Source organism: Chaetura pelagica, unplaced genomic scaffold (genome assembly GCF_000747805.2).
Source record: "Chaetura pelagica isolate M959 unplaced genomic scaffold, ChaPel_1.0 scaffold246, whole genome shotgun sequence".
NCBI lineage: Eukaryota > Metazoa > Chordata > Aves > Apodiformes > Apodidae > Chaetura > Chaetura pelagica.
In genome coordinates this window covers 654,468-679,325 of record NW_009953647.1, presented here as the reverse complement: position 1 = coordinate 679,325, position 24,858 = coordinate 654,468, and the positions used below count along the sequence as shown (strand labels likewise).

The 24,858-nt window shown below is 41.0% G+C and overlaps 1 protein-coding gene across 1 annotated transcript in view; it reads left to right on the top strand.

The window, feature by feature from the left end:
• NOTCH2 (notch 2) overlaps positions 1 to 24,858 on the top strand; it is a 77,164-nt gene that overhangs the window by 24,213 nt on the left and 28,093 nt on the right. Inside the window, exons 6-16 of the mRNA XM_009999914.1 lie at positions 10,560 to 10,793; positions 11,623 to 11,778; positions 12,895 to 13,083; positions 14,265 to 14,378; positions 15,509 to 15,622; positions 18,994 to 19,227; positions 19,693 to 19,803; positions 21,479 to 21,671; positions 23,225 to 23,370; positions 23,858 to 23,977; positions 24,086 to 24,238. Of these exons, the coding sequence (XP_009998216.1) occupies positions 10,560 to 10,793; positions 11,623 to 11,778; positions 12,895 to 13,083; positions 14,265 to 14,378; positions 15,509 to 15,622; positions 18,994 to 19,227; positions 19,693 to 19,803; positions 21,479 to 21,671; positions 23,225 to 23,370; positions 23,858 to 23,977; positions 24,086 to 24,238 (1,764 nt within the window). The remainder of the gene's footprint in view (positions 1 to 10,559; positions 10,794 to 11,622; positions 11,779 to 12,894; positions 13,084 to 14,264; positions 14,379 to 15,508; positions 15,623 to 18,993; positions 19,228 to 19,692; positions 19,804 to 21,478; positions 21,672 to 23,224; positions 23,371 to 23,857; positions 23,978 to 24,085; positions 24,239 to 24,858) is intronic.

Here is a 24,858-nt window from a genome sequence, read left to right as displayed (position 1 = left end):
TTTTGTTTCCTTCAAAGTTCTTGTATTTCATATGGCTATAATGATTGCCAGCCTCATAAATTTGTAACTGGCAAGACAATCTTGGATGTGTTTTGGGGAAACTGCCACAGATCTTTCCTGTTGCTGAATGTTAACTGATTTCTTTGTTTGTTTAAGGATGGCTTTATCCTGTCCCAGGCTGATCCTTTGTTAGAGCCAGTGTTTGCTGGGTCCTTTCAAGGCACAATGTTGCAGATGTGTAATAAAACTCACCTTTTCTTGGAAACAGATAAGGATGTTCTTGTGAAAGACTGAAGTCTATTCCTCTGTGCATGGCAGGCCAGATAATTTGGTGTTTTAAGTGTAATTTGAGTTGAGATTAGCCAAAAAATCCTGGTTTGTGTCAGTGCCACGTGAAGATTCTTCTTTATGGTGCTGTTCTGCAGTGTTTAAACCAGGCTGATGGGCACTGCTGTCTGAGGAGGAAGGTGTCTTCACCTCCTCTGCATGCTCCCAGCCACCCTTTTCCCTGAGCTGGCTCTGGTATTTCTTGGAGTATACCACTTTAACTCGCTAATCTAGTAAAAAATCCTGTTCAGCTGCTTTTGCTTTTTTTTTTTTCCCCCCCTTGTGTGGGACCAGGAATTAAAATTCACGGAGCGGTCTCATGGGTGAGCGGATGCAGAGGAAGCAATGGCAGTCTGGGGCTGTAAAGTCGTGTGGAAGGTTAGTGTGTCCTTCCACAGGACATGGTGAAACCATCTGAGGACTTAAAGGCTGCTCAGTTGTTCCAGACTACAGTTCATGTAAAGACTTTGTTTAAAATGCACCTGTTTACTCTGTTGATCTAAGCTACACAGCTTTGTGTCGAGAAGGGATGACTTTGAGAATTTGAGTACTGAGGTGATTAACAATATGAAATGCTGTAAATGCTTTTGTTTTGCTTGGCTAAGAAGGACTCCTGCTTTGACTGTGGAAAGTTGGCAGTGTTTCAGAGGATCATCATGAAACTGTGATTTGCCCAAGCCACCTTTCAGAAATGGCACAAAGCAGAGATTAAGATTCGTATCCTCCATGGGTGAAGTCCTTTGCATGGTTTGCTCCTGAAGTGCTGCATCAGGGGTGGTGGGATGAGTCTTTGGGTTTGGGGGTTACACTGTGTCCACATTCAAGTGGGTTTTGGAAGACCTGCACTGTAGTGCTTCAGTTGTTGCCTTGGTCTGCTTACCTCCTTTCATTATTTCTACCCTTGTGGCTGGGAAGGCGAGACTCCCTTGGCAGTTGTATTTATTTTGGCTTTGTTTTCTTCTGAAAAGGGGGCTCCAGTGAACTGTATATTTTAAAATCTAGGAGACCTTTGTCTCAAGGGAAGCACAGTGTGCTAACAGCTGACTCCACCAAATAACTCCAGCATTGGGAGGTAGCTTAAGAAGCAAATGTTTGTCTTGAGCAGAAAAGCTCTTCAGGCTGCAGGGCTGTGCTTTTTAATTAAAATATCTGTTAGCTTGGTAATATGCTCTTTAACACTAGCACAAGGGTTACTTTTTCTGTGGAGCTTTAAGCAGGAATTTTCAAAGAGGAGAGTTATGGATTCAATTCCTATTTAATTAGAGTAATATTTGTTCCTTACCCTAGTTTTCTGTCAAAATCCCAGCCTTAAATTCTGGGTGGGCATGACCCTTCTTTGCTAAGAAGGGAAGATAAACATCGGAAGGCTAATGTTTAACATTTTAATGTAAGATCATATGCCCTGGTATTTTGTTTTTTAGAACTTTCTTTGCCAAATAACACTTTCCTCAGCTTCTCTATCACAAAGTATACAGTAACAAGTCACACAAACTTAGTGTTCAAAAATACTTCCTTGCTGCAATACTTACAGGCTTGAAATTTAAAGGAACAAACTCTGACACTAAATGGCATGGAGCATAAATCTTGAACATGCTAGTCTCCTGTAGGATGAAATATATATCCTTGCTACTTTCCATTAAGTATTATGTGCCAGAGGGTGCTATTGGGGTTGCATTCTTTTCTGATTCTGGCTGGCATGGGCATACATAACATGCAGAAAGCAGTCTTTACCTTGCTATTAGCTCAGGGAGTCTGGGTCAGACTCCTATGAGAAGTGCAGTCATCTTTGTCAGTGGTGTAGTACTGGTAGACTTCCTGGTGCCTTTCCAGACCTTATTAAAAAGCATAGTAGCCTCTTTGGTACTGGCTGAGATCCATCTATGCCAGACTTGGCAAGTCGGCTGGTGATTTGCTGTCACTACAGTAGTATCTCCAAGAGACAGCTCTCTGACAGAGGCCAAGAGGGATTATGATTCTTTTTCTTCTTTCATGTTTGAACTGGCAGATACAAAGGGAGCAGGGAGCACGTGGCATGCTCCAGACCTGGCAGCTCCCAAGTTTGAGTGTACAAATGATTTGAAGCACCAGACATAAACTTTATCCTGGATGTTGTTTGTTTCTCTTGTGGCACTTGATTCCAGTGTTGCACAGAGCAGATTGATTTCACAGGCATTGAAAGTTACACCAGTAGTTAGTACTTTATCCTGTATGGATTTTACAACACCTACCGCAAGCTCCCATTTGTTTCCTGCTGCTTTCCGTTTCCCAACACCAAGCTGTGGCTAGAAGGTAGCTGTAATAAAACACCTGAGGTGTTAACAGCTGAACTGATGCGATGACAGAATGACAACATCCAATTTAGAGCACACTGCTTGCCTCTTCCTTTGTACCTTTGGTGACTTTCCAGGCCAGGAAATACTCTTTGCGATCAGATGTGCCAAATAGTCTCTTGTGGAGCTGTCTTTCAGTTTTCAGTTCAACTTGCATGTGTTTGGCACTAAAACAAATATAGGCTAGACCACTCTGGTGGGGCTGGGTTGGAGGATGTGCGCTGTGAGACCAGGCTAATGGGTAACAGTTGTTTTATCTGCAGCTGACTTGTTTCTGTCCCTTCCCTTGTACTTGGAATGAGGTGATTTGTCTTTGGATAATTACTAAAGATGGCTTGCTGAGATAGCTTAGTAACATGAGGCTTTTATTGTAAGGTTTGGCTCAAACTGTTACGTTTTTGCCTTGCAGATCTTTTCACTTGTTAGGTATTTCCCTGATTCACTGGATTTTCCAGACGAGGTAAAGAGAAGGGTGAAATGGAGAGTAGCTTGGTGATCTGCTTTTCCTTTCGGTTACTTCTCTGTCCTGTGGCTGTCCCCAGTCATCTTACCTACTGCTGCCATATTAAACCAGTCTGTCATTAGTCCATCACTAATAGTTTTTAGTGAATTTTGTTCTGTTCATTTGCATTAGTGCCTCTGAAGAGCTCTGTCAGGACTGCCCTCTCTACCCAGTAGTCTGTGGGGAGTGATTTAGGGCAGTATTTAATGGATCAGGGCGTGCGTTAAGGCTCTTAAAGCCCAGAGTTTTGTATTTGGGGGTTGTAAAATCCCTTGTAAAAGCCTATTAGTTCCACTACATGCTTCCCAGTGTGGTTATGAAATTAAACTCTTTTCTCCACCATATTAGCCTAAAATAAACACAGATGTTTACTCTGCTTGCTACAATTGTTAGATTCATCTTCGATTGTTCAAATTCTATATTAAGCTCTTAAATTTTATGATACCTTGGATGACAGTTGACATTGCACGAGATACAGAAGATCTATTAAAAACAAAAGTGAAGACCCAACACCTGGGGTTTGGAAGTGGCTGCTACTGCTTTGCTGCTCTGTAGTTCTATATTTCAAATTGGAGAAAGATGCTGTGAGGTCCTGGGGAAGATGCCCTGTTTTGAGGACTTTAATGCTTATTTTGTCTTTTATAAAACTCCTGTGAGGGGAAAAAATATTCAGCTTCAGTCCTTTCTTCAGAGGAAACTACTGTAATAGTTAAGCAAGGAAGACCTTTACTAAACACAAGTGCAACAGGAGGCGCTTTTTGCAGAGGTAAATAGTGGAGTACATTGAATTCTATGTGTGCCTGGAGCCATCCCTGGAGCCAAAAGCACCAGTCTTACTCATCTGATTGCCTGTAGTGAGCAGTGGAGATGGCTTTGTTGGGGGGTCTGGAATTTGGATGTTATCTGCCCATCACACTTGAGATCCCTTTCAATAAATACCTCTTTATTGCTCTGGATGTTCTTGTCTGTATAAAGGTGTTGCCTCTTTCAGGGAAGTTTGAAGTTCTTTGAGATACCTTGTGTTGACAGAGCAAATGACATAAACGATCAAATATTTCCTTCTGTAAACTGCATCATGCATTGTCTCTTCCCTGCACTAACTGTTGAATTATACTTTTTATAATTGGTCTTTCTCCCTTTTTCAGTACCAATTGCTTTTAAGTCTCTTATAAAATTCTTCACTTCATTGGTCTGTCAGACTCTGGGCTCTACCCCTTTTCAATGTCTTTACTTAGAGGTGGTGGCTTCAACCTTGCAAAATATATTCCAGGCTGAGTCTTTGCCATTGCTATTTCACAACAACAACTGTTTGCATTAGTTATTCTTCCTTGTAGTCAAATGTCTTGTCAGTAATGTTTATTTTGTTAATTAAAGCTGTGATTGAGCAGAAGTCCCCACTGAACTCTTCCAGGGAAGTTGAAGTCTTTCCTCAAGGAGTGTGTGACTGAAACCTTCTACAACAAGTCTGTTTGCCTATGTATTTTACTTGGCATTTGTGCATCAAGTCTTGTCTGCTGTTGCACTGCCCAGCAACTTCACTTGGTTGAGTTTATCTGAAATTTTCTAGCTTCCTCTGGGATAATATAAATGTGACATTATTAGATACCAGGGCCTACTGTTCATCTCCTTTTAGGCTGTTAAATGCCCCACTGCCTGTATGTATTCATTAATTGTAACTCCATTTTTTCAAGGAGTATGGATAATTCTGTGGGTTAAAGATCAGCTGAATGTTTTTTTACAAATACACAATTCAAAGCCATGGGAACTACAGTATTTTTCATAAACACCATTTTCGTAGAAGGCCAGATGGTTCCATGCAGTTTTTCCTTTATTTTCCCATTTGCTTAGAAGACCCAAACAGCAACTTGAGGAAGTGGAGATTTGACCTGATAGACCAACATGCACTGGGTTTTGTGGTCACTGCAGACATTTTCCTTGTGTTACAAGAAAAACCTGGGCAGAGAAATGTCCTTCCTCAGCCATATGTGGCCTGCCAACCAACATCCTGAATGCACACAGAGGTGGTTAGAGAGGGGAGGAAATTGCACTGCTAACCTTACACCACAATTAGATTCTGTCTTTTATACAAACACTGGTTCTTATCTCTTAGCCTGTTCTTGAGTCTTGATAAGATGCTGTTCACCTTCTCACTTTGTAGTCCTTTGAAACTTGGAGAAAAAATGTAAACAGTTCTAATGAGCCATGTTTTCCTTAGCTACACTGGTATAATTTAGAAATTGTACAATAATCTTTTAAATACTTTGTGAATTAAATTGCTTTTTCAGAAACTTTGTTTAGGTCTGGTTCATAGCTTCCCAGCTAGCCCTTTCAAATGAGCTCTTCCCTTTGTACTGGAGCACTAGTCTGAGATAAGTGACAAACTTCTGGTGAGGTACTGAGAGGATGGGGGCATAAGGACTTACTGAAACCTGATGTTCCTCTCCCAGTGAGTCTCTTAGGACCTTGAGGACCAGTTTGTGATTCTTGCTGCTTTCTCTTTTCCTTTCAGTATCACTAAACTTTTCAGATCTCCTGACTTCCAGTTCAATCTGAGTTCAGTACTGTGCTGGTCATGGCTTTGAGAGAAATGGATGTTCCTGTCTCCTCCCAGCTCAGTTTTCAAGGAACTGATTTTTTTTTCAAGGCACAGGAAAGCATTGGAATGCTTTGTCTTAGAAAATGTTTTTAGTGCGTTAATTGAATGTGAGATCTCCTCTGTAGCTTTGGCCTCTGATATTCCAGCTGTGCATCAGCAGTCTTTCCTGCTGGAGACCTATTAAGAGGCCAATAAAACTTCTCCATTTTGGAAAGTCTGCTCTGCCAAAGACAAAGACCTCTGATTGAACTGACTGAAGGTCCCTGGACTCAGCTGTAGGATCAGTGCAGTTTCCTGTTTTGGGATTGGAATTTATGCAAAGACTTCGGTTTGCTAGGATCAGCTTTTGGAGGCATTTGTTGCTGCTTCCCAGGGTGACTGTTCTGGTTTCTTATTTGCTCAAGCAAATGCTCTTCTGTCTCAGTGTAGGGCAGCAAATAAAATGAGTGCAATCTGCCTTACCTTTGTAAATCAGACTTTATTTTTTTCTTTTTTAACATAAAGACCTCTAGGAGAGGGACTGGCTGTTCCTCATCAGTGAAATCTAGTACATCTACTTGAGGGGCCTTGAACCAACACTGCGTCCTGTGTCTGCCTAAAGAGGAGCTCCTGGAGTCCAGTTCCTGCTGGTCTGAAAATGGGAGTAATCAAAGCAGAAAACGTCTGTCGTACTCCACATAGATTTTCTGAGGGGAAATATGCGGGAAGTAACATGGTTTCATAGTGGGCAAAAAGTGCTAAGAGTCAAAGACTGTTCCCTTTTTCTACTTCTAGTTTTCCATTTTGAAATACCACATGGACTTGCTGTTTACTTTGTACAAGGTCATTTAGAACCTGAGTCGGCATTTTTGCTGATTTCCCAGGCTCTGCAAATATCAAGGTCAGGTTGGACTTTTATTATCATCTTGGAGTAACTTGTCTTTCCTTGTTGTTCTTACACATGTGCTTCTACATTTCCATTAAAATATTATCCAGTTAGTGATCACCCCATATTTACTATGTTTATTTTAGAAATGGAACTGAAACTATCATGAGCAGAAGAAAAGAAATACCTAACAAAAATTCCAGCTAAATGAATTAATGTTTAGCTGAAGTGATTGTGGCATTCAAGCATGAAGATGTGTGTACTGCACTTGAAAGTTGAATTTCAGTTCTGTGAATGAAAGACTTGATTCTTCCTAAAGCTCTTCAAGAAGCAGAAAACAGGCTTCCCAGCCACACGTCAGCAAATAAATATACTTGGTTCAGTTACAATTAAGTCCAAGCATCACTGTTTCAGAGATCTTTTGCCTTACTGATTTAAATATACCTAACTAACCTGACAGAGAGAAGTCTTGTACAGGCTATTAATTGAGAAGTTTTAGAATTGAATCCTGGTTTATGTCAGACACTGAGATTTGTGACTCTGGTGTGGAAAAGTCATTCAGGAAGATCCCAAGACAGACTACATTGAACATCTAGCTAGTTAGGAATAGAAGCATCAAGCATTTTCTTTGCAGCACCTGCCAAAAATACGAATCTATATTACTCTCATTTGCACAAGGAGTTGAAGTCTCTGCTGAGGGCAGACCAGCCCTTTTGGGAGGATGAGAGGCTGTGCCCATCCTGCAGTCCCACTAAGAATCAAGTGATGGTGCTGCTTTGAGGGAGGGCAGTAATCCCATGTTGGTAACACCTAAAGGTTCAAAACTGCTATATAAGCAATCATTTGGTATCTAAAAAACCCAAACCAATCTGCCTAGAAAAAAACCCTTTATTTCTCTCTTCTGGAGACTTTGGGCTACAGAGTGCATTTCCAAGTCACTCAAGCCTCACTTCAACAATAAGGTCTCAAACATTTTCAGTGACCTTGAAATTGCTTTGCATTCTTGCCAGCTCACCAACTCCAGTTAAGAAATTAAGGCCTTGGGCTTTGGTCTGGATTCGTAATATTTAAAACATGGTTCCAAATTCTTTCAGAAACGATTACATTTATATTGCCTGATGGTGATGAGACTGAGCACTTATGAGTGTGGTTAGATTCATATGCTCTGCTTGCCTTATGTTGCTTTTGATTTGTGTGTTTTGCCCAGAAGTTATTTGAGTCTGGATTTCAATTACAGCTTCAATAAAGAACAAGTTTTTTTCATTAAAATATCCAATAGTAAAATGCAATAGTTAATTACTCACTTACACCCCTCATATATTGAGTTGAATTTCCTTTGTTTTTAAAACAAACTGCATTAAGATGGAGCTGTGTTTGATTCATATTCGTAATTAAACACAAATACCATTGTGATCTGGTAGCTGCAAAAAGAGCATTAGAAATCTGAGAAGTGAAGATCAAATTTAAGGAACTCAAACATGGTATGTTTTTGAATTACAGTTGAATTGCTTGAAGAACTTTGCTTTATTCTCCTCTTGTGAAGACGTTGGTTTACCTTTTAAAAGTTTGTTTTAGTTTAGGGCTGTGGAAATATGCAACAGCCTAAGACTTAGGGTTATTGCAAGCACATGAGGGATGTCACTTGGCACTGTCCTTTCTGTAAGTGGAGAATAAGTGTCAGGGAAAAAAAAAAAGTCCTAAAGTGTTGATCTTACTGGTGACACTTGAAATACAAGTATTAAAAAACAAACCCAGAGGATTTGTATGAGGGAGTAGTTTGCTCATCTTTGCTTAAAAAAAACCAAAACAACAACAACAAAAAAACAAACTACAAACACACACCCCCTCCCATCTCAATCCACCAAAAAACCCCCACAAAATGTTGTATTTCAGGAGTTCTGAAGTGATTTTGAGAGAGGTGTACCAATCCAGAGTGGTGTGGCAGCTTCAGCTCCGACTTTCAATTGGCTGCAGCCACAAGGAGAATGTAAATGCTGCAAGGTCGTGTCTGCACAACAATTGTGTACGGCTGAGTGTTCCTCAGAGAGTGTGTTCTTTGATCTGGGTTGGGCCCCCTCCAAGAAGAGAAGGCAAATCACTTCTATAATAAGCAAATACCATCTTGGTTACATTTATTTTTTTTAAAGGAAGTCAGTTGTGTTGAGCTGTGAGATATGCACGACTACTGGGAACCAGTCTGAGATAACTGACTCTTTTCAGTTTGGTTACTGATAAGCCAATATCGAAAGCTAATGAACAAATTACTTCTATTATGACAAATGAATGGTTTTGTTTTTTCATACTGTGTAGAGAACTGTGTTTTGCAGATAACAATATGAAGTGTTAGATTTCCCCAAAAATGTTTTACTAGGTAAGCTGGGAAGTGAGGATTAATTCTGAAATCTCTATTATAATTATTCTTTCTGTTAAAATAGTATTACGCTTTTGTCAAGTGATAAAATCCTTGTTTTGAAGTAGCCCTGCTGGAGAAAGGAACACATGCACAGAGCAAAGTCAGTTGTGCAACTTTTAAAAAAATAATTGTATTTCTTTACCACTAAGGAAAAAAAATCCAGAGCCCACAGGATCAAAGGCTAAGATATATTTAAGTAGTTTGAAAACAAAAGGAATTATGATTTTACTATAGTAGAGGGTGAAGACTGGACGTTTTTATGTTCCTGCCAACAATAAATGTTTCAGTTGGAGGAGGATGTGTGTGCACATGCATCATAATTTCTGGGCCATTAATAAACAAGATGATTGTTAAGCAACATCTAATAAGTATTTATAAATGGGCAAACCTGTGCAAACCAGAGCCCAGGCAAATTGGCGGGGAAGATCTGTGGCCTGCTCTTGAATTTCTTGTTCTTGGAGTATGGCGGGAATTCCAGGCAAATTATAAGTGTGCAGCTGATACAGTAGCTGAAGATGTCAAATGGGAGGATCTCTGTAGTAGCAATGTGGTTACTTAATAGTCTTGACCCAAATTGTGGAAGCTGTTGCAAGTTAGTGAGGGAGGTGGTGGTGTCAGCTGGAGGGGGGCAAAAAAACCCAGGCACATCAAGCAAATCTCATTTTATTCTCTGATAAAAGTCAATCTTCTGGTGCTATGTACATCATATCAATGTTTTAGGAAGGGTGGTAAAAGCAAAAGGAAGCTTAAGAAAAAAACCCAAACGTTTCTTCAGTGTGAGAGAGTTGCCAGAGTAACGGAATGGAGAGAAATAATTTATCAAAAGGAAGATTGTGGACTGTGACCAGTACTCTGTGGTGGCACGTGTATGGGAAGAAATTAGCTTGTCCTTAGCCATTAGGTTTCATCTGTTGAAAACAAGCAAAAAAACCACCCAAACCAAAACAAAAAAAAACAACCAGCAAACAAGGAACCTGACCTATTTGTGATTGTCTGTGGAAATACTTGGGAGAAGAAAATGGAGTATTTTAGATAGAGGAGTCTGAAGAATTCTATTCTTCCTCATTAAGTAATATTAATTGCATAATTGTATAGGAAAGAATTAAGTTCCCCTGACAAGAGTTACTTTGCTGCTGGCCTGTTGACAGTGCTTTGGCAGAGAGTTTCTTGTGAGGCCATGTTCTCTCTTGTTCATCCCTCTGGCTGCTCCGCAGGCAGGGCTTCATTCTTTCCGCTTCTCACATCCTCACAGAGGTATCTTCACACACTGCAGGCTGCCTGCTGCCTCTCCTGCTGTGCCTGTTTAAAGTTATTTGCAGTTCAGCTCTTACTTTGGGGTCATTTAGGGATTTTAGTTGTCTTTGCCTAATCTGATGACAGTGTTTTGGAAGCTCTCAGGGTTGAATATCCTAGAAATAAGAAGCGGTGATCAAGTTGGACTGTGCTGTTTCCCTTTGTTATGCTGTCTGTTCAAGAAGCTTCTTGTGTCTGAACTTGCATTAAACTTTTTTCTTTCTGTGCATCAGGCCAGTTTTGCACTGAAGATGTTGATGAATGTCAACTCCAGCCCAATGCTTGTCAGAATGGAGGCACCTGCACCAACCACAACGGAGGCTACGCCTGTGTCTGTGTCAATGGTTGGAGCGGGGACGACTGCAGCAAGAACATTGATGATTGCTTCACTGCCTCCTGTGCTAATGGGTCTACTTGCATTGATCGAGTGGCTTCTTTCTCATGCATTTGTCCCGAAGGAAAGGCAGGTAAGGACAGAAAATGTACACAGGTCTGGTACTCAATAGAAGATAATTCCTGAAGTTTACGCATTTGCTTAATGTGGTGTGTTTATTTTACACACTTTGTGACCAAACCAGGAAGAACAAAAGGAACCATGCTGTCCTCAAGTAAAGACCTTTCAAACCTCTGTAGCTCAAGACAAAGAAGTATTTGTATTAGGCTGGAAGACAAACTTATTGCAGTTTAGATTGCAAGGAAGGCAGATCTTTTTCTAGCACTTAGCAGGACCTGTATTTGCTTGAGAAGTTATACACGAGGGTAACTTGCTCTGTGCCACTTATGATAAATATACTTAAAAGTCTAGAAGGCAACTTCAGATATTTTTTATGTGAGTAGGGATGCCTGTACTGGTATAGTGAAAAATTTGCTGTTGTAGGATAGGTAAAAATGTGAAGGTCTCCTAACTGCTACCCAGAGATACAAGTCGTATCTGATATAAGAAAGTGAATTTCATGTGTACCTGTGTTTTCAGCTGTCAGAAAAATCATTGTGTTGGTTAGAGAGAAGAGCTAGTTAACTGTTGCAAGGAGGAGAGTTTGGAAACTGTAAGCCCTTGTACCCCTCCTGAAGTCCTGGAGACACCTTGAAGTCACAGAATCTGTGTCTACATATGTTTTATAAGTATGTAGTAGACTACTACAGGGATTTTATGGTTGAAGCCTGTAAGAAATTCTTCAAGCTTCTGGCTATGGAAATCTCTATTACTAATATCAAGATGGAGAATTTGAGTGTGTAACTTATGGTTTGACTGCTACATGTCACTTTTTTTGAATGAACCCTCATATCCTCCTCTAGGTCTTCTCTGCCACTTGGATGATGCATGTGTTAGCAATCCATGCCAGAAGGGTGCTCTGTGTGATACCAATCCTGTGAATGGACACTATATCTGCACCTGTCCCCAAGGCCATAAAGGAGCAGACTGCACTGAAGATGTGGACGAATGTGCAATGGGTAAGTTTCTGTTTGCTCTTTGTGACTGCATGAACAGGGAGTTGGGTTGTTTGTTTTATGAACTAGTGGGGGCAAGAATGCGCGTTTTGTCATAGCTTCTCAACATAAGTGCAATTCCTTTCCTCCTCTCCCTCTTCCATTTCAGTGTCTTTAGATGGACTTTAAATCTTGTGTGAGACTTGGGGCAAAGGGCTGGGTCAGAAGAACTGTGCATGTGTGAACTGTTAGCCTTTGTAATAGGAAAAATATTGAGATGCCTAACTATTCTCCATTATGCAGGAGAGCTTTTGGCATTGTGCGAGGAGTGCACGCAAAGAGATGCAATAATTAAGGTGACCCCTAGAACTGCAGAGTACAACAAAACCACCACAGCTTGTGTGGGAATTGGTTCAGCTCTTGCCTTAGTAGAAATACATCAAGGCAGTTTGACAGCAGAATATGGCTGGAACTTTTGAGTGCTTTCCAAGACTGGTGACCACGTGGGCTCTTAGAGCCGTAGTTCTCTGATATTGTGCTGTTGTGATGCTTTGGGGATTAGCTGGACTCTCACAGACTTAGTTTTGTGAGTGCTAGTTCATGCTTCCAGAGTGTGATGTGTGAAGGTACTATCTCACCAGCACTCAGGAAGTATTGGATAGAAGCACTTCTTTGAATTTTGTCCCTTGGTTTGCCTTAGACAAGAGTGCTGTTCCAATTTGGAAGCACACAAAGGAGACTAGCTTGGTTCTTTTGTTGCTCTGGCAGTATCTTGTCAGCCTCTGAGGTGAAGTAAATGTAAAAGATGATCTAGAGATAAGACCTTGAAAGCATCATCAATTCTGTAATCCCTGCCACTCGATACTCTCCTCTTAAGAACTGTCATTAGTAATACAGACCAGAGTTGGTCTTTTGGTCCATTGGTAATGAAAAAAATATTTCTTTTCACTTCTGACAGGCAAGTAACTGCCACATATTCTCTTCAATCACAGTAGCCTTTCCCCAGGTGAACAGTCTTTCCCCAGTATTACTCTCCAGAAAGGAATGACCACTGGAAAAGACCACGACTAATAAAGAATGCTGTGTCTTTCTTTGCTCTGAGGAGAGGTTTTGACACACACCTTTGTGTTCTTCTTGCAGCAAACAGCAATCCATGTGAACATGCTGGGAAATGCGTAAACACCGAAGGCTCTTTCCACTGTGAGTGCTTGAAGGGCTACACAGGACCTCGCTGTGAGATGGACATCAATGAATGTCATTCAAATCCATGCCAAAATGATGCCACCTGCCTGGATAAAATTGGAGGATTCACCTGTCTCTGTATGCCAGGTGAGGGGAGTTTCTCACAAAGACAGGGTTTCCACCAAATGAAAAATTCAGAAGGCAAAGCACAGGGAGGGTTGCCAGCTCTGCTGAGGTGGAACACAACCTTGCAAAGGGTGAGGCTACATGAAATGGTGAGAGGGAACTGGTGAGAAAGAGCTTGCTGTGGCAGCACCAACCAGGAGGACTTGGCATTTGTGTGGGGGAGGGAGAAGGCAGCTAGAGGACTGAGAAGGAAACCCATTTCTACATCAGCCAAGGAAGTTAGCATTCTGAGATGGAGTATATGTGAACAGATTTGTTGGTGCACCTCGTAAAGTGCATGTGCAGAAACTTAGGTTTGTGAGAGCAAAGCAGGAGCAAACATTTAAGAGTCACTGAATTTTGAGATATGTGGATGATGATTCTGGATAACAGCGTTTGGGGTTTTTTTTCTGCTTAAATTACCTCAAATGATGCAAACTCCCACTGCCCTGAGGAATTAACTGTAAAAAGAATAACTTTACTGAAATTGTACTTGTAAAATGTACGTGTCCAGCAAACCAAAGACCTATGTAGTCTGCTATTTTGCTTTCTGGTAGAAAGTGGTAAAAAAAGAAGAGGGTGCAAGTTGCCAGTAGCACAGTCTTATTAAAGATAATGAAAGAATTGTGACCCCTGCAGGAGATCAGCTGATACCATGAAAGCTAGAAGGAGTTTGTATTGATACCTAATCTGTTTTGAAAAGTGGGACTGCAGTCCCAAGTCTTTCACTCTTCTTAGTGTTTTTTATTTACTGTGTCATTAGTTAAAAAGCCTCCAGCTAAAAATATCTGCTGTTTTTGTTGCTTTACTTTTAACCTTATATTGGTGCATACCCAGATATATTGATCTCTTCCAGAGATAACCCTTCTCATCAAGTGGAAGAAAACTTTAGATGAGAATTCAGCACAAACTTCTCCTGTTACTGCTGATTTAGTGAACACATTCAACAACAGTGAAAAACACACATTCAGCATCCCTTCTTAACCTTTGGTGCATATTCTTGCCTCGTAGGTTTGGTCCAAACTGCAAACTTGCAATGAAACTAGGCTTAGACTGTCAGTGCTGGTGTAAGAGGCAGTTGCACTTTCAAGGGCACTTTCTAAGGCCTTCAATCACCTCTTCTTTACTGTGTTTTTTGTGTTGTTTGTTTTTTTTTAAATCAGGTTTTAAAGGTGTTCACTGTGAAGAAGATATTGATGAATGTTTAAGTAATCCCTGTGTGAACAATGGAGAGTGTCTTGATAAAGTCAACCGCTTCCTCTGTGTCTGTCCTCCTGGTAAGTACTTCTGAAGGCTTTTCCTTACCAAGAACAGCAGAGATAACCAGTGAGAAATTGCAGGTGGTGTGTTTCTATTGTCTTAGTGCAGCCTCTGCTTTGAATGAGTGAGTTGCCAACACTGGTAAATAAGAATAGACATGTATTGGTTGCAGTAGGATTGTGCCTGTAACTGAATGTAAGTGTTGAGAAACACAGACTTGCACATCTCATGTTGAAGGGTAGTCAGCAGCATGAACTATTATTGTGATTAACATAGATGAGTAATTCTAAATACATTTTAAAAATTGGAGCCTCTGTGTGCATTTTGTCTTTCTGAGGTTTTTAGGCAGAAGCCATTTTTGCATCATTATAGTTTGCATTGCTTGTGTGAGGAAGGGGTCTTTGATTAGGTCTCCATTTCAGAAAAGAAGAACAAGTGCTGAGCTGAGGGATCACTGTTAGTTATACGGTAAATATCACTTGTTTTCCTGCTGGCTTACTAAAAGTTTCAAGTTCAGAATATACTTCACAAAAGCCTGGTCTGCGTCTCTTCTTATTGGCTCATGATGTTCTGACTTCCCTTTTGTTTTTTGTTATTGTTTTTTTGTCTTGAAGTCCCTAAGGATCTGCATTATTTGACATAACGTGTTGCAAGTTCATTATCTGTTTCAAGAAATGTGTTGAAAGATCACAGTTCTGTATTGTACCACATTCCTCACAGCTGTAGTAATTCTAGTCTAAAGGCTTTAGTCATAATGATTGTTTTGTTTCAAATTACTTGTTTTGATTACTTGAAAGCTTTTCTTGGTGTTTTATACCTCAGTTTTAGAGACAGGCATGCTGTCCAGTGGTGGACACCACTTGTGCTTCATCTGCTTTGTTTCTGTTTGACTTACCACTGACAGTTTTCATGCTGAGGCTCCTTTGACCTGGAGGATAGAAACCATGTTTTGGCCAGTTGGTTTGGATGAGGAACCAATCCAGCTAGGGTGTGGTGTGTGTGCTTAATGATGCCATTGAGTTTAGATTTACTGAGCTTATATTTGGGTGGCTTTAAGAATATGCTAATCAATCACTCCTGGCAGTGCAGCTGTTTAGATTAAGGGCTTCATATTACTTCTGGGTCTCACCTTGTTCCTGCCCTTCAGGATTCAGTGGTGCCGTGTGTCAGATCGATATCGATGACTGCTCCAGCACACCCTGTCTCAACGGAGCCAAATGTATCGACCATCCCAACGGCTATGAGTGCCAGTGTGCCACAGGTTAGTCTTGTGTTCAGAGCCCCTGGACTGGAGTTTACCTGTAACCTAAACACGTACAGGGATGGTCAAAGAAGTGTCAGCATTCTTTCTGTCTTTCCTCTTCTGAAATGCTGCTTGTTTGTTGCTAAGCTCTGTCTACTCCTTTGCAGCAGAGAATAGTATTGAAGTACAGAAAGCCTTTCCCCTGTGACAACAGGAAGTTCACAATTGATGGGAGTTCTGGTTTCTCCTTTTGGCCCCATCTTTTGCTTCCCAGAAGATGACAGCTCCTTCTGTCATGACTATGGAATCCACAAGTGGAAAAACAGCAGTGTGAAGCCTTTTCTCTGTTGCTCACCTTTCTTTCTTCCAAGTCGGATGATATAGTTAGGACACAGTTGAAGAACAAGAGATGGATAGAGCAGTACTACTGTGTACTCTGATTTCTGTTGTGTCAGCCTATTTTATGTGAAAATTGGAAGATTCAAATGCAGTAATGCTTCCTCCACTGGAAGGGATACCACACAGTAGCTGCCTGCCAGAATGTAGCTAAAATGATTTGTCACACATCGTACAGAAATTTTGACAGAGCTGTGGACAGAACTGAGGTGGTTTTTTTGAATGCAGTGAATTCCTTTACTGCTTGGTTAATTACACATTTGGAAGCATCAGGTTTAATTTATGGTATTTTCTTATCTTCAGACCTCCAGGAGTGATGTAGATGTTTTACCTTAATGTTTACATCTGGTCAAATAAGAGGGTATGGGCAGTTCAGAGCTGTTGAACTCTAACTCTCAGGAAGGAATGGCTTTTGGTTGCTTTCAGTTAATGGTGTCTTACACAATCCTCATGATGCAGATTCAGGCATGGAATGCTTTGATTCTTCCAACTGGGAAGTTCCTGGAGCTACATTTGTCCCAGAAATGTGCTGTTAGGTTGGGTAAACTGATGTGTAATTTTTATTTTTTTTTTTTTTTCATTTTGAATCATTCCAGTAATCAAATTGCTAAGGCAAATTCAACTTCACTAATTTATTCTGCACTGTACAGAATATAGCAGAGATTAGCCTAAAAAATTCTTCCCTGAGGTTTTCACACACACCCAAAATGCCTGAAGAAATAGGAATCTGTTGCAAGTAGAGGAATGCAGTAGTTTAGACCAGGAGGGGAATAATTATTGGTGTCAAAACTCTCCTTTTCATTAGGTTTAGGTTATGGTTGGACTTGATGATCTTCAAGGTCTTTTTCAATCAGGATGAGTCTATGATTAGTGCTTTTGACAGAATAAGCTGACACTTGCTAGAAGAATAAAAAGCTCAATTCTCCAAGCTTGGAAACTGTCTTTCTCAAGCTGCTGTGTGGTCTGGTTGCCTTCATTCACCAAGAGCTTGGGACCTAAAAGGTTTCTGGTTTGTGTAGTGGAGGACAAGGTGAGGAGATGAACTTGTCTGAATTTGGGCACTAAACTGCTGGAATCACCTCAGTACAAAAGTCCTGGGTTTCCCAGATGAAGAGGGATGACTAATGCTTCCATGAAGACACATGGTGTATGGAGCATTTTCAAGAAACATGCTGAAAGCAACCAAATGTACATTACTGAGCAGCTGTTCTTACTGAAATCCTTGGGTAGTATTTTGGCTGAAAATGGGAGTGTCTCTGCACTAGGGCTTTTTTCTGTCCTGAGGGATTCTTGTGTTCTATATTAAAGTGTTTTTTTCTAGTCTGCCTCTTGGCTGCCAAGAGGGAAATAACTCAATAAGGTATGATCAGTTAAGAGATTGAGAAATACATATATGTATGATCTTTAAGTGGTTCAGTTGAGCTACAATAGGAGGCAAGGTGATAATTTTGTGAGTGAATGTATGCTAAGTGTTATATTTAATATTGACAGCCTTCTATAAGACTGAAATGTGAAATTCATCATTGAGGCAGGTCAGTTACTGGAGAATGAAGTTTGAGTATGTTTCTTGCTCTATTAATCTCCTATTTTGAGTGATGTGTGTTCCCTGAAATGATAATCATCAGCTGCCCAAGTGATTGTAAACTGCAAAATGTTTGGCCAAATGCTGTACAGATAGCTCTATTTACTGCTTGCTTTTTGTCTTTTCTTTCCCTTCTGGCATTATTCCACTTCTCCTCCCCAGTGGTAGATCATGGCTTTTCTTTTGTTGAGTTGTCTTAGGTCTTTCCTCTTTTCTTTGCCTCCGTCTTCTTTTTTTTTTCTTTTTTTCTTTCCCCTCTCTCTCCCCCACTGTTTGTCCTCTTACTGGTTTGTATTTCTTCCTTCCCTAACATCTTTTTATATCCATCTCTCTAACTAGCTTCCCTTCCCTCTCCCACCTACTTCCACACCCATTCATCCATGCATACGTTCGCAGAACTTGGAATTGTTAGCCGTCACCTGGTATGTTTGACCAGAGAAATAACCACAAACCTGTATGAAAAATGGGGAGCCTGTTATCCACTTATAATACTCAGGTGAGAATCACTCTTCAGCTGTTGAAATTCCCTGCAGCCTGGTTTGTATCAGTCTCCAGTTGGTGTCTGAAATTTGAAGTTCTACCCTCCCTAATCTTCAGCTACAGGAAGGCAGCCTGAGCCGTTGCTGCAAAACCTCATCTCTGAAAAACATTTATTTGAAATTGTCCCTGTTTCATGTAGTTCTGCTCTGTCATGGAAAACAGGGCTCTTGAGGGAGATTTCTGCTGCTCTTAGCTTCCTGAACTGTTGTTTTAGCCCTTCTGGTGAATAGGTTCTGTCCTCTGTTGCTCAGGATGTTTCCCAGCTGAAGCAGAATGAAACAGGCTAAATTGCTGCTTGTTTCATTGCTCCTAACTGCAGAGGTTGCATGCAGTCTTTCATACATTTGCATTTGGTTGCTTGAATGGAGTTACTGAAAGGTTCCCCAATGAGAGGGGCAAGAAACTTTTCCATAAGCAGAGCTGCAGAAGCTTTGACATGAGCCAAGAGAGTTCCCTTGGGAAGGTTTCTGCAGTATCTTTGCAGTAATTTCTCATACTAAAAAAGTCAACCCCCCTGGTATTGTGTAGAGGAAATGATGACAAGAGAGTGCCTTCAGATAACTTTTACTGATGGGAGATTTCTCATGGAGATTCACGCATTTGCTCTCATCGGTACTGTTCTGAATTTCCTGAAGGTGACCACTTCCAAGGCCAGGATTCTCCATGCAAGATGTTCTGTAATGCTGTGAGGAGCAGAAGACGGTTGTTTTCCAGGCTGGAAAACAGGCAGCAGTTGAGATGCCCAGTTACCCTTTTTGCTGTCTGTCGCTTTGCTGATTCTTGATACGATTCTTTCCATACTTGCATTATATTCACTGCAGCATCATGCCAGTTAGCTTCTTAATTACTCCTGTACCTGATTTTTCTTTAGGTTTTACTGGCCCTCTGTGTGAGGAGAATATCAACAACTGTGACCCTGATCCTTGCCACCACGGGGAATGCCAAGATGGAATTGATTCATACATGTGTGTCTGCAACCCTGGCTACATGGGTGCCATCTGCAGTGAGCAGATAGATGAATGCCACAGCAATCCTTGCCAGCATCAAGGGCGCTGCATTGATTTGGTGAATGGCTACCAGTGCAACTGTTTGCTTGGCACTTCAGGTACATAAAGCACAGGTGGAAGGAGTGGATTCTAAGAGAATTCAAGCATTTAATTGTTTCTTATGTGTGCTCCAGTGTGTGCTAGATTTCCATACAGAGATAAGCTTCTTATAGGAGAGTATAATTTTCACCTTGCTGAATTTTGCGGTGTTTGTACCTCACTGGTACTGCATCTGGTCTTGGAAGAATTTACCTCTTCTTGACTTCCAAAATTCAAGCATGCATAAAAAAAGGCATGGTGTTTAAAATAGTTCACTCTTTTTTTGTTTAAACATGTAGCACAAGTTCAGGGTCACAGTCAGCACCCAGGTAACATTTCTCAGTGAGTGCATCACCTGTTTAAGTTGCACCAGTGCAAGTGTAACTTGGAAGCATTTGGGATTCTTAATTTTGCTATTTCTGGGAAAGCGTTTGTTGTCCTCTTTGTAAGATTTAGCCTCCTTATTCCTCTATGGTTTTTTTCAGGAGTGAACTGTGAAAATAACTTTGATGATTGTGCAAGTAACCCGTGTGTTCATGGGGACTGTATTGATGGCATTAATCGCTACAATTGTGCTTGCAAACCTGGATTTACAGGTAAGTCAGCTACCTGGTAGCTTGGAGTTGTTTTGAAGATAGTTATCCAGGTAGCTAAACAAGCTGCTCTTTGCATACTGACTGCAAGGGATTCAGTTAGTATCTTGGTAAATCCTTCTAATCTTTGAATCTCAGAGTTTTATATTACAGCAAGTTCTCCCAAGCAGAAGAATGGCCTAATCTGGGCTATGAAATGCCATTCTTGTTAGGTAATGACACCCAATTCATGGTTCTTGGTTTTATAACAAATAAACCCATGTGATTTTGGTTTATTATTTACAGCTTCTTTGCAGGGACAAAGAGATTGTGGATAATGTAGAGAGGTGTTTGATTGGACAGTACCTTGGGATTTGACCATGAACAGTATTTTTCTTTCTCTGAAAGCAAAGCATTAACTCAGTGTTTTAATGAGCTGCTCTCCACACTTGTCTCCAACTGAATAACCTGCTTTTTTTTCAGTACTTCTATTTCATAGTGTGGTCTGTTCTGTTGCCTTTTTAATTTAAAAAGACTTACCTAATACAGTAAAAGGAGGGCTGAAAAAGAGCTTTTAGACACCTTTGAATATGTGCTTAGAGGTAAAGATCTACATCAGGACTATTTCTGATGACTAAAGCATGTCTCAACACTGTTTATAATGGACTTAATCTGTTTTGAGCCATGTAGGGTAATATACATTCATAAAATAATTGTTGTAAGACAGTTGGTACTGTATATAACAGTTTTCTAATTATGTTTGTTACTGCTTATTACGGAATGATTCTAATTAGAATTGATCTGAAACGCATTAGAAACAGCACTAAGAGGTTTCATATGTCTTCTACTTTTTTCTTGGCATTATTCTGAACTTCTGACATTCCTTCCTTCCTTTGGCTCTGGCCTGGTGGTACTCTTCAGTACTCAGAAAAGGAAGAGGCATGATCCTGATTACTCTTGCCTTTCACTCTTCTTTGTTACTGGTGTACCATATTTGTTATCCTACTGGACTTCTCATTTGTTTTGCTGTTAAAATAATTCAGTAATATGATGAATTGGCATATTCCATGTATTGAAAGAGCTGGCTCATGTGAGGTCTTGTTACTTTGTCCTTTCTTTACATTAAAAATGCTTTCAGCTTACTGCAACATTCACTTTGTTTGGCTTTCCAGCCTCACAAGATCTTATGGTCACTGCTTCAAGGATCTTGCAGTCGTAATCAGAGGCAGGCAAAACAGGAAATGGTGTTTTTTAGAGTCTCTTTTGCACAATAAACCACAAGAACTGTATTCACTGCAGACAGTGTGGCAGTGTTGCTTGTTCAAAGGGTAGGTACTTTCAAAGCAGAAGATCAGGGCTGTGACAACTGAAGCTCAAGAGGTTTGTTCCAAGCATGATACAGTTGAGTGATTTTTGCCTTCTTAATGAGTGAACTGGTGATTTTTAGTGGACTTCCGTTGAGATTTTTGAATGGTTTGTAAGTACTTTTTGAGTGTGAGTGCTGTTTTCCAGGCACAGGAAAGTGCTGCATCTTTCAAAAGTGCTTCTCTTGACTTCAGCTAAAGCATGTAGGCATGCAAGATCTGTCGCGCTGCATTGGCTTTACTGACTTGTGTCTCAGTGTGAATGTCCTCACAGACAGGCAAAGCAAATGTTATTGCAAGAAATACTACTTAGCAATGTTCTTTTTTTTCCCAAGGCCCACGTTGCAATGTGGACATTGATGAGTGCACATCCAACCCCTGTCATAATGGTGGGACATGTATAAACGAAGTCAATGGCTACCGGTGTGTGTGTCCTGAAGGCTACCATCATCCTCACTGTCAGGCACAGGCTGATGGCTGCCTTAGTAATCCCTGTGTACATGGCAACTGCACACATATTGCTAGTGGGTAAGTACTTACTGTCACATGAAACTCACCTTCTGCCTTCTGTACTTCGGGTTATTTTTGCTCTGCCTCCCAGAGTTCCATCTTGACCTGAGGTTTCTGATTTTTCTCTAATTTCTCAGGTTGGGATCCAGATTTATCTGCTGCCCAAAACAGAATCAGAGTGTGGACCTCTAGTCACCAGCTGCAGTCCATACTGTTCCAACATAGCTTTTTGCCCTGCTTTGTATTCTTTGCTGTCTTTGCATGGGTGTGTAGCACAGATTGCCACAGTCTATAAGAGGCTTTGGCAATTCAAGTGAGTAGAGTGAATGTGATTAAAACAAATAAGTGGTTCCAAATTGAGTCTTTGTGGAGCAGCAGCAACCTATTCCCTCAAATTCTAGAATGTTGAGCATGGAGCCTGTCTGTGGCTACTGCTGTTCTTGCTGCCCAAGTGCTCTGTATTAAGGAACAGGCAGACAGCTTTTGACACTAGGAGACAAAACAGTATTTGGTTTAGAACAGTTTATCCAAGGCTGAGATTTTGTCAGCTTTAGTCACACTGTTGCATGCCTGAGGGGAAAAAAGGAAAGCTCTTTCTGGCTATTTTGATGGCAGTAGTTGCTTCTGAATCTTCCTATCCAGGAAGACGAAATGCTGATTTCAGGAGCCTTAATCAGACCCCTTTTTTGGTAATGATAAATCAGGGACAGTGGATTCCACAGGTTTGAGGAGGTAGGGCTTGTGTTTGTGAAACGTTCCAACTGTATGTGGAACAGCAGTGGCTCCCAGATGTGTGCTGCATCCTGGAAAGTGTTGTCAGCACTTGGGCAAGGAAGTGATTTACCACTGCGGGTAGCTCATGGGGCAAGATTTAGCACTTTCCCTGGAGCTGGCAGGAAGGCTGCCTGTATTGCTATTTCAGCCTCCATGTAAGCTTGGAAAACCAATATTTTGGTTCATCTTGGCTATCATCTGTCACCTGCATCCCTGTTAATCCCCATGTACACCTTACACTCAGTGCCAGATAAAGTAAGTCCTCTTTGCATGACGGGGAGGGAGGCCAGCGTGTGCCTTGTGTGGCCTGAGTCCAGGATGATTCACCAAGTCTTTGATTCTACATCATATGGGTGGAGTGTTGCTCTACTTCAGATTTTGAAACATGATGGAGAAGATGGCTCCTGCTCCCAGCCAGCTGTTTTCATTTGTAACCACTACTTTGTATTAAATCACTCTAGTTATCTTTGGAACCCATTGTTCCTCTCCAATTTTTTTTTTTAATAGTTTCTTTCTGTCTTTGTTTAAATGCGTTGAGATGGTCTTATCAAAGCAGAAACATATTGCTGGTTGACTGAGCACTTTGTGAAAACCATAGCAGAGGGAAGTGTGGTTTCAAGGGAGGGTTATTTTCAGTATTTTCAGGTCTATACAGCTGGGGTAAGCAATCTAAACATAATGTAGGGCTTTCCTAAATATAAGTCTTCTGGTTTTCTCTCCAAAAGTAATCTGCAGGAGAAACTGGTAGAAAAGTTACTTCAGGATGCTCTAAAATTGCTACTGTTTTTGCTTTAAAGGTACAAGTGTGTCTGCGACCCAGGCTGGATAGGAGATTTCTGTTCAACAGAAGGGAATGAATGTAAATCAAACCCATGCCAGAATGGAGGAACTTGTGAGGATCTGTTGAATGGATATAGATGTGCCTGTAGGAAAGGATTCAAAGGTGAAAATTCAGAGAGAAGTTTCTGTTCTCTTTTTCCTTTCCACTTCATTGCACCCCTAGTGCTTTTTTAATCTTTTCATTAAACTTCATGTAAATATGAATCAAGAGGGGAAATGTCATGGTTATATGAAGTTTAACTACTGCCAGTTCATGTAGACATGATGCAGTAGAAAAATACCTAAGACGGTACCTAAGCCTTGTTTGGACTCATTAAGAAATGTCCTGGTGGCAGCTCAGCTTAGTTTGCTTAAGTTAGGCTGAGATATATAAATGCACTGGGAATTGAAGGAGCAGCTATGGCTGTCTGCTTGTACCCTCTGGGCCCACGAGGAGTGCCCTGATCTCCTTTTCCATCTGTGGAGGTTTTTCAAATATGGAAATGCTGTCGAGTACTGTGTGAAATAATCACGGAACTTCCAACCTCTTTTTCCCTTCCTCCAAGAAGCACCAAGCTCTTAGCGACTTACTCTCCCCTTCTGCTCTGCAGGTGTGAACTGCCAGGTAGTGGTTGCTCCTTGTTCCCCTGATCCTTGTGAGAACTCGGGAATTTGCCAGGAATCTCCTGACTCTGAAGGCTACACGTGCCAGTGTGCCCCTGGCTGGGAAGGTGAGTGGATGGGAACACGCTGCACTTCCCGTGCTGAGCAGTATTGGCTTTGAGCCTTTGCACCATTGCCTGATGAGGGGTCTGACTTCTGGACTCTCCGTGTTTCAGGGGAGAGATGTACAGTGGATATTGATGAATGTCTCTCAAAGCCCTGCAAAAATCATGCTCTCTGCCATAATATCCAAGGCAGTTACCTGTGTGAGTGTCGGCCTGGCTTCACTGGGGGAGACTGTGACAGCAACATCGATGACTGCCTTTCAAGTGAGTATCAGCAGATTGTTCTGTGTGTTCCCGTTCTTCCTAGAAACAATTTTGCAGTGCTATTGATGACTACTGTTTGACAGAATCTGAAAGTTTTTATAATCTCTTACCAAAAAGAAAAAGAAAGCACAACACACCCCAAACCTCAGCTTTGTAAGACTTGCATGTTTGAGGCAGTCAAAATCAATCACGTTCACCTGCTGGAAATTGACTACAGTGCTATAACTCATAGCAGGAGTTGTTCCCAGGTTCTTCACTTGAAAAGGTCCTTCAAGTTTACATACTTTAATAAGGAGCATTGTTAATGAAGAATTGTATTTGCCTAAAATTTTCATACACCAAGTCTTTAACCTTTTGTCCATTTTTCTGCCAGTATTCGTAATCCTTACCCTCTTTTTTTTTTGTTGTGGACTTATCTAATAGAGCAAGGGGCCTGTTCCAGTCTGTCCTTGGCTAAATCAGCAAAAAGACCCCACTCTTACTTTGCTGGCTTGAAAGACAGTTTGTTTAGTCTTATTGGGGGGAGAGAAGATGGACTGTTCCCCACAAGGGCTTACCTGTGTTTCAACATTAAGCTTGATTGAGGTGTGGTGGGAATCTGTGTTTTAACAGTCTTTCCT